Here is a 12,891-nt window from a genome sequence, read left to right on the forward strand (position 1 = left end):
GATGACCAGACTCAGAGCCGCACAGTATTTTTACTACTTCTGGCCATACCCAGAGTGGCCTGCCATGGAACAGTGCAGAGGTTCTATGGATATTTCTGGTCCAGGTAGATGGGTCAGGCTGATGGACACAGACAGGCTGTAGAGAGGTTCTGGGTTTGTTGTGGCTGCCGCAGCCTGTGTAAACAACAGATTTCTATGGAACCAGGTCAGCCTGGTCTGTGGCTGCTGATGTGGGTTCTGAAGCCCTGGGTATCTGTTAGATAGATGTGCCTGGGTTCTGGTCAGCATTGTGGGCATGTTGCTGTGGGGTTTCTGGAGGGGTGTTAAGGTTCTTCCAGCTGTGGCCTGGTGTGCGGCTCCCTCCTAAGGGAGGGAGCTTGCTTGCCATGCTGAGCACAGTACCCTAAGTATAGTTTATTTTTTCTACAGTTGAACTCTGTTGTAGATTTATTTAAAAATACATTCTCTTTTTGAAAATAAAAGTTTTCGGGGCTGGAGAGATGGCTCAGTGGTTAAGAGCATTGCCTGCTCTTCCAAAGGTCCTGAGTTCAATTCCCAGAAACCACATGGTGGCTCACAACCATCTGTAATGGGGTCTGGTGCCCTCTTCTGGTCTGCAGACATACACACAGACAGAATATTGTATACATAATAAATAAATATTAAAAAAAAAGAAAATAAAAGTTTTCATGTCTTTTTCTTGTTAAAAAAAAAAAAAACCCAAACCAAAACAACAACAACCAGTTTATATAGGGAGCTAGTTCTACTTCAATGAGGTAAGGGAACATGCATGGATATGTGAAGATACTTAATCTCCTTCCGCTAGAACATCAAGTGACAACATTTAAGTTTGAAAAGACAGTACAATATCTATGAGAAAGCTCTTTATTGAAGTGGAAGTATTTCACAACGCATAACTGTCTGAAACATCTAGAAGAGCAAGGTCCCTTATCTCCTCCAGAAGGGAGTACAGACTTCTTCCCTTTGTTTGGCAGTATTCCTGACACTCCTCCTGAGGTACCTTGCCTTTGACTTCTTGGGCGAGCTGAGCTTCTTCCACAGACCGGGTTACTTCTTTCACTAACTCACTCTTCAGCAAGAGGGAGCTCTGATGGCATAGTTCTGGGTTTGGTGTCATATATGGTTTGTTGCTTATTATTTCAAGCCTGATTGTATCCGAGTGGCAACGCAAGACCTGGACAGATATTCTTACCTAGCACAGAGAAATACATGTTACTACATTGTGTCTTTTTTTCTTCACATTGAAAACAACGCTGAATATACAGACTTACTGTTACATGGTCAAACAGATGAAATGTAACAGACTGCCCTCCAGCTGTGGTAGAGGTGATCTTGTTCTGAGATCGTTGTAGGGATCCTGGCATCCATTCAGCGCTGTTCTCTGGGCCACATGAGATCACTAAGCCATCTTTATTCCTTAGATAGGCAGCACCTTTAATGCCGAACCTAAATCATCGCCAGGGTAAAACCGAGATAATATATTCTTAGGATGCAAATCTTCTATGCTGAGCACTCTTCTGTGGTTTACCTTTGAAACATTTTTACAGAGCAGATAAGAAACAATGCTTTGCTAGCTAAGAAAGATCCTAGGACTGATGGGCATGCATATCTGTGTACTCCCAATTACTCCTGCTATTTCCTGATTATATATTACACTATGTACATACAGTAATTTTATGAATAGTTTATGTATGTAGCATTGTATGTGTTAATATATAGAGATGTTGTTGAGAAAGTTTCACTCCATTAGCTGTGGCTGGCCTAGAGCTTGCTTTGAAGACCAGGCTGGCCCCGAACTCAGAGATCTGTTTGCATCTGCCTTTTGAGTGTTGGGATTAAAGGCATGTGCCACCATGCCAAGCTTATATTCTTTTTAGAGATAAGAACTCATATAGTACAAGTTGGATCAAAATCATTATGTAGCTACGGATAACCTTGAACTTCTGATCCTCTTGTTTTACAGGCATGTATCACCAGACCTGGTTTTATGTGATGCTGGGGATCAAACCCAGGACTTTATATGTGTTAGGCAAGCAGGCACTCCACCTTTGAGCTACACACCCTCAGTCTAAATAAATATTTTAGTAAGTTATATATAATGTATCATTTGTGTTCGACACTGTATAGTTTAACTGCGATTTCTTACTAGTCTCTGCACGAGAGGTAACATACCTTGGTATAAATACAAGCACACCATTTGTTCTAATCGAATAAATAATTCCATCGGCCATGCAGCGCTCCTCCGTTTCTGAGTCTTTGTCTTTAAAGTACATGCACTGGAAGAGCTCAGTGGACTGCTTCTGAGAATGCTGGGCTGCCTGTAAGAAGGACAACCACAAGCATGACAACAGAGTTCCCTGATACCCAGCAAGAAACCCAAAACTCATTCCCACAGAAACAGCGTTTAAAAGGGCAGGATTCTACAGTGTGGTGGCACAAACCTGTAATCCCAGTACCTGGGAGGCTGAGACAGGAGGACTGGCCATACAGAGAAAGCTGTCATCTCAACTAAACTAAAGAAAAAAAGACAGAGCAACACTATCTTAAAACACAAAAAAAAGGACAAAAATAGATGGAGCAGCAAGCAGGTGAGATGCGAAGGGAAGGCTCAGTGGGTAAAGCGCTTTCTGTGCAGACCTCATCACCTGAGTTCAGCCCCCAGAGCCCATGGAAAGGCTGAAGATGGTGGTGCATATCTGTAAGCCCAGCACTCCTATTACAAGAGGGGAAGCAGAGATGGGAGACTGTCAGACACTCGCAGTTGTACTCACCAGCTATCCTGGACTGAACAGTGCAGCAGCACAAATAAGCTCTCAAAGACACGATGGAAAGCAAGAACCAATCCTGAAAGTCATCCTTTCTCTTTCTCTCTGTTTTTCTCTCTGTTTCTCTCTCTGTTTCTCTCTCTCTCTCTCTCTCTCTCTCTCTCTCTCTCTCTCTCACACACACACACACACACACACACACACATTAAGACTAATGAGATGGCTCAGGCATTTACTGCCAAATTTGACAACCTGAATTCTATCCCTGGGATGAAGATGGTAGAAAGAGATTACCAACCCCCACAAATTGTCCTTTGACTCTCACTTGAATGCACAGATACATGCACATAATAAATAAATAAATGGAATCTAAAAGGTTTTAAAGATATAAAAATGAAGCCAGGTGTTTGTGGTGCATGATTTTCGTCCTAACACTTGGGAGACAGAGTCAGGTGGATTTCTGTGAGTTCGAGGCCAGCCTGGTCTATAGAGTGAGTTCTAGGACAGCCAAGGCTACATAGAGAAACCCTGTCTCAAATCACCCCCAACTCTAGACAATGCTAACTTTTTTTTTTTTTTGAAACAGAGTCTCACTACTGTGTAGCTCTGACTGTACTGGAACTCACGATGTAGGCCAGGATGGCCTCGAACTCAGAGATCTGCCTGCCACTGTCTCCCAAATAAAATGCTGGAACTGAAAGTATCTGCCACCATGCCTGGTGCTCTCTCGCTCTCATTCCCCATATATATATCTTGCTAATGTAAACCAGGCTAGCCTCAAACTTTAAACCCGCATACCTTAGCCTAAGCCTCCTAAATGATGGAGTTATACTGCACCCAGCTGCCTGAACCTTTATATCTCTACATTTTGGGAAAGACCTCTAATCCATTCTCAAGACTCTAATGCTAAGCCTGGCATAGAACATATAGAGGCTGAGCTGGAGGGTCACTTGAGTCCCCTGAGTAAAAACTCAGCCTGGGAAAAAACAATGAGTCCTCATGTAAACAAAACCAAACTGCCAGACATGGTGGCACACACCTTTAATCCCAGTACTGCAGAGGTCAGACTGGTCTATATAATGAGACTCTGTCTCAAAAACAAACAATCAAACAACAACAACAAAACCCCACAAATTTATGTTATTTCAGAACACTAGAAAATGTATTAAGAGCACTGGTGACAATAATGGAGTTTGTAAAAATATACGGTACCCACTTTCTTATGCAGAAAGTTGACACCCTCTTATGAGATAGGGAGGAGTCTGAAATTCCTTCTTACTCGGTTTCTGTTGTTGATATGTCGGCATAATTCCTCAAGATCTTTGTTGCTGAACAAATTTTCTTTCATTTCCATCTTCTTGTCTTTTGAAATGGCTGCCATTAATAGTCGGTGTACAACAATGTCTGAATATCTTCTTATCGGAGAAGTAAAGTGGGTATATTTATCTAATGCAAGACCTTCAAAAGTAAACCAAACGTCAGAATAAAGGGCAGACAAGAGCACGAAAAGACCTGTAAGACAACACCGTCAGTCACCGTAATGCCGGAACTCCTCCTCCGCACAGGAGCCGGTGGAGAAGTAGAGGGCGTTGGACATGGCCTGAGTAGCCATGGAGCGCAGCAGCTTGTTCACCAGAGGGTCACTGGGGTCGTGGGCTCTGTCCAGAGAGTCAGCCAGGGTCTTATTGGACCTAACCAGAAACAGAGAAGAAGCCTTGATGGGTCCCAAAAGGCAAAGTACAGGAGACGCCTTCCACTTGGTTTAATTACCTTGATCTACCAGCAGTTAAATTCATTTTAGCCACAATTTTCCTCTCAATACAGAAATCTAGTTTGCTTTTAAAGTTTAAATGAAGAAAGATTGTTAGAATTTAAATTTTTAAAAAATTATTTATTTTAATATATATATTTCCTGCATTCATATGGTGCAGCAGCCCACTGAAGCCAGAAGGCAGCATTGGGTCCTCTAGGACTGGAGTTGTTGTGAGTCAGTTGTGAGCTGCTATGTGGGTGCTGGGAATCAAGTCTGGGTTCTCTGCAAGAGCAGTCAAGTCAGTTTGCTCTTAAGTGCTAAGCCATCTCTCCAGCCCCCAGAATTTATATTTCCTAAATAGTATAGAGTAGTGGCGAATTAATGCAAGGCTAAATCAATGCTTGACTGAAATAGGTGGTCAGGTTCCTATGGAATTATACATTCTTTTGTGTGTGTGGGGGGGAGGTTTGAGACAGTGTTTCCCTGCGGAGTCCTGGATGTGCTGGAACTCATCACTCAGTAGACCAGGCTGGCCTTCAACTCAGAGATCCTTCGGCCTTTGCCTCCTGAGTGCTGGAATCAAAGGTGTGCATCTCTGCCCCCACCCCCACCCCACACAGTGGTATTATATTCTTTTTTTTTTTAAATGTTTTTTAAACACTGAATTTTTTTACTTTAACTTGATTTTATGTGCATTGGTATGAAGGTGTTGAATCCCCTGGAACTGGAATTACAGACAGTTGTGAACTGGCACGTGGGTGCTGGGAACTGAACCTGGTCCCCTGGAAGAGCAGCCAGAGCCTAAAGTTCCCATCAGTAAACTGTGAATGATAGGTTCACCATCTCAACATTCTAAGGAATAACCAAAAAGATGTGGTCCAAAAGGCCCTTGGTCTGTGTGACCTGCATGAAGGTGACTCAACCAATAACCCAGACTACATTGCCTGAGGACAGAAAGCCAAACAAACAAACAAACAACAAAAAACCCAAAACAAACAAACACCCTCTCCAAAAAAAAAAAAAAAACCAAAAAACCCCCATTTTGTTAATCTGATAAAGGTATTTTAATTAGGACCTTTTTTTAAAAAAAATTATTTATTTATTTATTTATCATGTATACAATATTCTGTCTGCGTGTCTGCCTGCAGGCCAGAAGAGGGCATCAGATCTTATTTCAGATGGTTGTGAGCCACCATGTGGTTGCTGGGAATTGAACTCAGGACCTTTGGAAGAGCAGGCAGTGCTCTTAACCGCTGAGCCATCTCTCCAGCCCAGGTATTTTAATTAGGACCTTGTGCTTGGCAACTACTTAGTTCTGAATCTTCTTCAAGTAGTCCAGGCTGACCTCAAACTGCTGATCTGGCTGCCTCAGGCTCCAACGCATCACTGTCTGACTACGTGCCAGATTTTAGGAACCATAAGATAGATAGAAGCACAGTACTTTCTGCCATTCCTCTGCCCCCTCAGAAGAGGATTACCGTGTGTCTATGAAGAAGCCTTTCGCTTTAGCGCATTCCCGGAGCTCTGAGAAAAACTCCTGGTGCGGAGGCGGGTGTTGGCGCAGCAAAGCCTGGTGGGGGAAACTCTCCCAGATCTTCTTGGCCACCCAGTGGTTGGCGAGGATCATGCATTCTGCCACTGTCTCATGAACCTCCAGTGGCTGCTTGGGGATGAGGTCATGAATGTTCTTCTTATCATCCAGCTGGACTCGAACCTCTACACCTTCCAGCTCCAGGGCACCGCAGCGGTCTCTTTTTGCTCGGATGTGGCGCGCTATGTCAGTCAGCTTTCCGATTGCCCACACTAACTCCTCCAGTTTGGCCTGTCGGCTCTGCTCCTCTAAGACTTTGAATTCTGGAATATCATCAACAATGCTGAAGTTTCCATCCAGTAGCTCTTGGGCCGCCTCGTAGAACAGTTTGTAAGCTGATCGGATAATGGTTCTGCCATACCACACTTTCTTAATTTCATAAGAGGTTTTATCTAATTCCCACATGACACTCACAGCATACCTATAAGCCAGAGACATCAACAGTATCATTATTCCATTCTATTTTCTTTAAAACAGGCATACATCTTATTTATTTTGTGTATTCCTACGTGTATGGTGCACATGTGGGCAACAGGACCCGTGTGGAGGTCAGAGGGTAACTCGTGAGAGCCAATCCTCTCCTTTCACCATGCTGGTCCTGAGGATCATACTCAAACTTAGCACCAGGTGTCCTTACCCACTGAGCCATCTCTTTGGGCTTTCATCCTTCTTAAAGATTATCATTCTTTATTTAATGTCTGTGGGTGTTCTGCCTGCACTTACGTCTGTGCACTAGTATGTGCCTGCTGCCCAAGGAGGCCGGAAGAGGGTGTCAGATTCCCTGGAACTGGAATTACAGGCAGTTATGAACTGTCATATGGGTTCTGGGAATCAAACCTAGGTTGTCAGAGTTGTCTGGAAACGTAGTCAATGCTTTTAGCTAATAAGCCATCTCCTCACCCCCCTCCATTCTATTCCACAAGCAAGCAGAACTTGATCTTGAATCTATGTGAAAGAAATGACCTTGCTACAGACTTGTGGTACAATTTCTTAAACTAATCACTCCATCTCTCTCTCTCTCTCTCTCTCTCTCTCTCTCTCTCTCTCTCTCTCCTTCTGTATGTATACATGTATGTATGTATATGGTTGCACACACACACAAACTTTAACATTAAAGTCAGGCTGGGTGATGGTGGTGCACTCCTTTAATCCCAACACTCAGGAGGCAGAGGCTAGTGGATCTCTGTGAGCTCGAGGCCAGTCTGGTCTATTGAGGGAGTTCAAGGACAGTCAGAGCAACATAAAGAAACCCTGTCTCAAAAAAACAAAAAACAAAGTCAGGCTGGGTGTGGTGATACACTCCTTTAACCGCAGCACTTGGGAGGCAAAGGAAGACAGATGTTGGTGAGTCTGAGGCTAGCCTGGCTTACCCGGTCCAGACCAGTCAAGGGAGACAGTGAGACCCTATGCCAACAAAAAAGTCAGACTGGGTTTTGCTAAACCCTCAACAACTCTGAAATAAGTCCAAGCACAATAATGAAGAACCTCACAGTTCTCCATTTTGATTAGAATAGCTCGACACTGATTGAGTCAGGTCTGTTTAGTGCCCCCAGGAAGTTAGAGCAAAGTCTTTAAATCCTACAAGAGGACAAGAGCTCGGAATAAATCTTCATGATAGGTTAATTAGCAAAAAGCTCATTTAGCAAAGAACTATTCTGCCACCAAAACATTTTATTAAAGAAGCCTATATATTTATAATGCATACATTTTAAAGGGGCTAATTTTCCTAACATGTAAAGAGTCTTTATGAATCAGTAATAAATCACAAACCTAAATGGAAATGCATAAGGAATATGAAGTAGTTCACATGAAAGAATACATAAATATCCTTTAACAAAAATGTTTAACTTCACACATAGTAGAAAAATATAAATTAAAATTAAGGAATACTTATCTACCTAGTAGACTAACTTAGAGAAAAGGATACAGTATAGTGTATGGGTCAGGCTGTGGGAAAACAAGCTCTTATGTACACTGCTGTGGAAACAGAGGCTGTAACCTCTGTGGAGGGCAATCTGATTATATGGATCTAAACACAAACACATGCACCTTGACATAAGTTCTGCTTCTCAGAGTTTCTCCTTCAGATATAGTTAATACTTAAGGAGAGAGAACTAATGAAGGTGAGATGGCTCTTCTAGAGGTTTAGTCCCCAGAACCCACATGGTGGCTCGCAACTGTCTGTAACTTCAGTTCCAGGGGATCTGATGTCCTTTTCTGGCTTCTGCAAACACTATACACATATATGGTGCACATACATATATGCAAGCATAACACTCAAGACACATAACATAAAAATAAACAAATCTTTTTTTTTCCTTTTGATTTTTTGAGATAGGATCTCCCTGTATAGCTCTGGCTGGTCTTGCAGGGAGATCCGCCTGCCTCTGGTCCCGAGTGCTGGGATTAAAGGTGTACGCCATCACTTCTTGGCTTAAATAAATCTTTTTAAAAAGGTACTGAAGGGTTATGGATTTAGCTCAGTTGCTAGAGTGCTTTGCTTAGCTTGCACAAAGCTCTGGGCTGGATCCCCAGCACTGCAAAAACCAGGCATGTTAGTATACAGGTGGAGGAGAATCAGAAGGTCATCCTTGGCTTCCCATTCAGTTTGAGAACAGGATGCCTGCCTGATACTCTCTCTCAAAAAAAAAAAAAAAAAAAAAAAAAGGAGGAGGAATAAAATTTTACATGCTGAATAGCAGGTGTGTATAAATTATATATAAATACCACACACACATGTTCTCCTCTACACACACACACACATATACATATACTTGTTAGAAATATATATATTTGTTAGAAACAGAAGCAGTTTAGAATGGGCGTCTGCTCTTTGTATCGATGGTATGCTAGTATTTTTATAAAAAATAAAAGTTATGGGGGCTGAAGAGATGGCTCAGAGGTTAAGAGCACTGGCTACTCTTCCAGAGGACCTGAGTTTAATTTCCAGCAACCATATGGTGGCTCACAATTGTGTATAACATGATCTGGTGCCTTTTCCTGGCATGCAGGCATACATGTAGGCAGAACACTGTATATATAATAAATAAATCTTAAAAAATAAAAATTACACATCTATATTTGTGTACATTAATAGGAAGGGCCCTCTATTGCACCTTTTGGAACTTTAAACTACTTCTAAACTATCTAACTATGAATCCACTGATAAACGCAGACTCCCTAAGCTTAGGTGCCTTCTGAAGAGCAGCATCTACTAGAGAGTGCGCCGCATTCCCCTCAGCCTGTGGCCTGCTCAGAAAGCTGGCATTGGGAGAGCAGAAAGAAAGGAAGAGGCTGGAAAAACAAAGCTCCCGGAAACCATATGTGGAAGGGAAGCAGGAGACAGGCAGCCCAGAAAGGAGGCAGGAGCAGCGGGTAAGTGTGGAGTGCTAAGGAGAACACACTGGAAGGCCGAGGAAGAAACAGCTCTGAAGGTGACAATCAGACTCACCTGTCAACGCCTCCCAGGAGGGAACAGAGATCTGCGCTGAGGATGGAGGGCAGCATGTCATAGCGGCGGTCTGCGAGGTAGTAGGTGGTGGCCCTGGAACGACACGTGCGGGAAACTGACCTTCAGCAGCTGCAGAACTGCTGAGAGTGCGGGCTGCAGGAGGTAAACAGCCAGGACCAGGGTTGGATTCCCCTGGGGCTACTGCTCCTCAGAAAGCGCAGCGGCTGTCTAATTAAATAGTTCCCGTGTGCCCACTTGACCAAGTCACACTGCTTTGGCTGAATATTCTTCCAGTGATGTAGAAAGTAAAAGTGACATGAATCTTGGTTGTATGAGAAAATGGGAGCATAATGACCTAGCATCTGTACAGAACACTGTATTACGTGTGAAAATTTGCTCATTTTAAGTTACGAGGAAGTGATGTGTAAAAGGTCAAGAAAGGACACAAACTGATCAAGGTACTATTTTCCTGAAGGGCGGTACTTCAGGAAAATCCGAGGAGATTTTTTACTACTGTCCAGCCAAACAGGAGGTCTTGGCCTCTGAAACTAGCACAGAGACAAACACTCCACACTGCTGACTTCCAACAGGGTTACCTCGTTCTAGCTTCGACATCAATATAAGAATTGGGGGTCACAAAGTGTGTGACGTCGGCGATATGGACTCCGAGCTCCAGGTTGCCATTGGCTAAGGTTCTGACTGAGAGTGTGTCATCCACATCTTCGCAACCCTTGGGGTCGATACTGAACACAAGGTGGGTGTTCCTCAGGTCCTTCCGCTCTCTTTCTTCTTTGGGGCTCACCTTCCAAGGGTTTTCCGGTGTGTTCACTGGCATCTCACACATCTGTACCAGAGACCAAGCGTTCAGAAATCCATGCATTAAGAGGTTCTCTAAAAACCCACTCTCTTGGAGGGCTCAGTGGTTAAGAGCACTGGCTGCTCTTCCAGAGGACCCAGGTTCAATACTCAGCATTCACATGACAGCTCACAACTGTCTGTGACCCCAATCCCTGGGGCTCCAATGTCCTCTTCTGACTTCTTTGGGCACCAGACATGAGGATACTGTCTACTTTGTTTCTTGAGATAGAGTCATTATTCACTGACCTGGAATGCTCCAATTATGCCAGACTGACTGGTCATCAAACCCTAAGGGTCTCTTACAAGCATATGTCACCAGGCCCAGTTTTTTATGTGGGTCTGGGTTGGAACTCAGATCCTCATGACTGCATAGGAAGCACTTTACTGAGTGGGCATCTTCCCAGTCGTATTTGCCTTCTTTTGATCAGAACTGTTCATCAGGTGCCTCCCAAGTGTCAGGCACTGGAGGCCTCGCGGCCTGCTGGGAGCTGTCGCTGGGCAACAGATCCTGCTTCCACAGCAGCCTGGGTTTGCATAGAGCTGAGCTCTTAAGTCAAACCCTGAAGAGACAAAAATCTCCATGCCCCCTCCCCGAAATAAAAGCTTATTCCTTAAAGATAATTTAAACAAGACTAATCTGGGGCATTTTCCCTCTATGATCACCTGTTTAAGTCATCAATTTGTAGCTAAGTAGGCTACAGGAGAGAGAATTCTAGTCCTGTGAAATCTAATTCAAACTTAATTTTATTCCAACATTTTCACTAAGAGGTGCCAAGCAAGTCAACAAATAATTTCCAGAAACTAATGTTAAACATAAAAATTTAATCATAGTCTAAATTTAATAATGTAAAATAGTTAAAATATTTTCTTATTGTAGCCCCTGTTATGTCAGAAGCTATAATAAAAACAAGCACACCCATCCACTGTGGATGGCAATTTACACCAGGGCAATGTTTTTCTGGAAAACTATCTGCCAATATATAATAAACCTATTTAAATTTTTTATGCCCTTTGACTTGGTAATTTAACTTTAAGGATTATATTTCATGGGGATGATCAAAAAAGAATAAAAAAGGCAACACTGATTTAAAAAAATGTTTCAAGTAACATTTTTCCCAAATACTGAAAAATTATACACTACCAATATCCAACAATTGAGGAATGTTTAAGCAAAGTAGGGTAAATTAATTTTGGTAATTTGTCTTAACTACTAAAAATAAGTAGGCTATGTCAATACATAGAAACAATTTTAAGTGAAGAAGGCAGAATAGAATATAAGTGTGCACAATGGATATGGCCACAAGAGAATAAGGGAGATTTCTGAGACTGTGAAAGACCAGAAAGTGATGAGATCACTGGTATTTTATGTTCATTGGACTTTTGTTTTCTGTAAAGGTTTCAAAAAACATTTCATAATGAGCCTGATTTTTTTTGATCCATCCATCTCTGGTGGGTCCAGTGTAAAGAAAAAGGGCTAACCTAAGAAACGCACACTGGCCCTAAACCAGAGCTGGTGAAAGAAACACTTTAGCCCTGAACCCAGAACGTAAGAAACACACCCTGACCCTGAAACCAGAGCCAAAGAAGCATTGACTCTAGCTGTAGAACCAGAGCCAGTGAAAGAAACACTCCTAGGCCCTAAAACTAGAGCCAAAAGGCTAAAAAGGACCAGCAAAAGAAACACAATTTGGCCCTGAAACCAGAGCCAACTCTGCCCCTGACCAACTGACTAATGAAACCAACCAATCCCTGAGCAAGAAAACCAACCAATCCTGGATTGGAAACCAACCAATTCCTGAATAGGAAACCAGCCAATTAATTCCTGAATAGGAAACCAACCAATTCCTGAACAGAAAACCAGCCAATTCCTGAATAGGAAACCAACCAATTCCTGAATAGAAAACCAGCCAATTCCTGAGCATGAAATCTAGCCCTTGACTGTGAACCCAGAGCCAGTGAAAGAAACACACCCTGGATCTGAAACCTGAACCAGTGAAACACACCCTGACTCTGAAACCAGAACCAAAGAAAATACACTTTGGCCCTGGAACCAGAGCCAGTGAAAGAAATACACTCTGGCCCCAAAACTAGAGACAAAAGGGGTCAGTGAAAGAAACACACTTTGGCCCTGAAACCAGAACCAACTCTGCCCAAGACCAACTAAACCAACCAGTTCCTGAACAGGAAAACTAACCAACCGCTGGGCAGAAAATCTCCCTGGGAAAACTCTGCCGCTAGGAAGCCCTATATAAGTCCCTCTGCATGCAGCCCAACTCAGTGGCTGGCTGTCCTAGCCCACTCTGGCAGAGGCAGCCACTCTTCTGGACTCCTCTTTCATAAAGAAATCTCTTTCTTAAAAGAGTTTTGCTGGCACAGAACAGAACCTTTGCTGAGATGTTCCCTCATGGGGAATGAACAGAAAAACAAAACAAAACAACAACAACAACAAACC

The 12,891-nt window shown here is 43.0% G+C and overlaps 1 protein-coding gene across 4 annotated transcripts in view; it reads right to left on the minus strand.

Annotated features, from left to right (window-relative positions):
- Nucleotides 1-871: 871 nt before the first annotated feature.
- Dis3l (DIS3 like exosome 3'-5' exoribonuclease) overlaps nucleotides 872-12,891 on the minus strand; it is a 40,607-nt gene continuing 28,587 nt past the window's right edge. For 3 of the 4 annotated variants that reach the window (XM_085689225.2, XM_048423362.3, XM_048423363.3), the window contains 8 exons: nucleotides 10,178-10,425; nucleotides 9,582-9,674; nucleotides 6,018-6,551; nucleotides 4,323-4,477; nucleotides 4,066-4,244; nucleotides 2,194-2,339; nucleotides 1,293-1,467; nucleotides 872-1,213 (listed from right to left, as the gene is read on the minus strand). In XM_085689225.2, the coding sequence (XP_085545351.2) occupies nucleotides 905-1,213; nucleotides 1,293-1,467; nucleotides 2,194-2,339; nucleotides 4,066-4,244; nucleotides 4,323-4,477; nucleotides 6,018-6,551; nucleotides 9,582-9,674; nucleotides 10,178-10,425 (1,839 nt within the window). In that variant the 3' untranslated portion in view covers nucleotides 872-904. Of the gene's footprint in view, nucleotides 1,214-1,292; nucleotides 1,468-2,193; nucleotides 2,340-4,002; nucleotides 4,245-4,322; nucleotides 4,478-6,017; nucleotides 6,552-9,581; nucleotides 9,675-10,177; nucleotides 10,426-12,891 lie in introns of those variants that run through there. The other variant, XM_048423364.3, reaches the window with a different exon arrangement.

This window comes from Myodes glareolus, chromosome 4 (genome assembly GCF_982192425.1).
Source record: "Myodes glareolus chromosome 4, mMyoGla1.1, whole genome shotgun sequence".
Taxonomy (NCBI): domain Eukaryota; kingdom Metazoa; phylum Chordata; class Mammalia; order Rodentia; family Cricetidae; genus Myodes; species Myodes glareolus.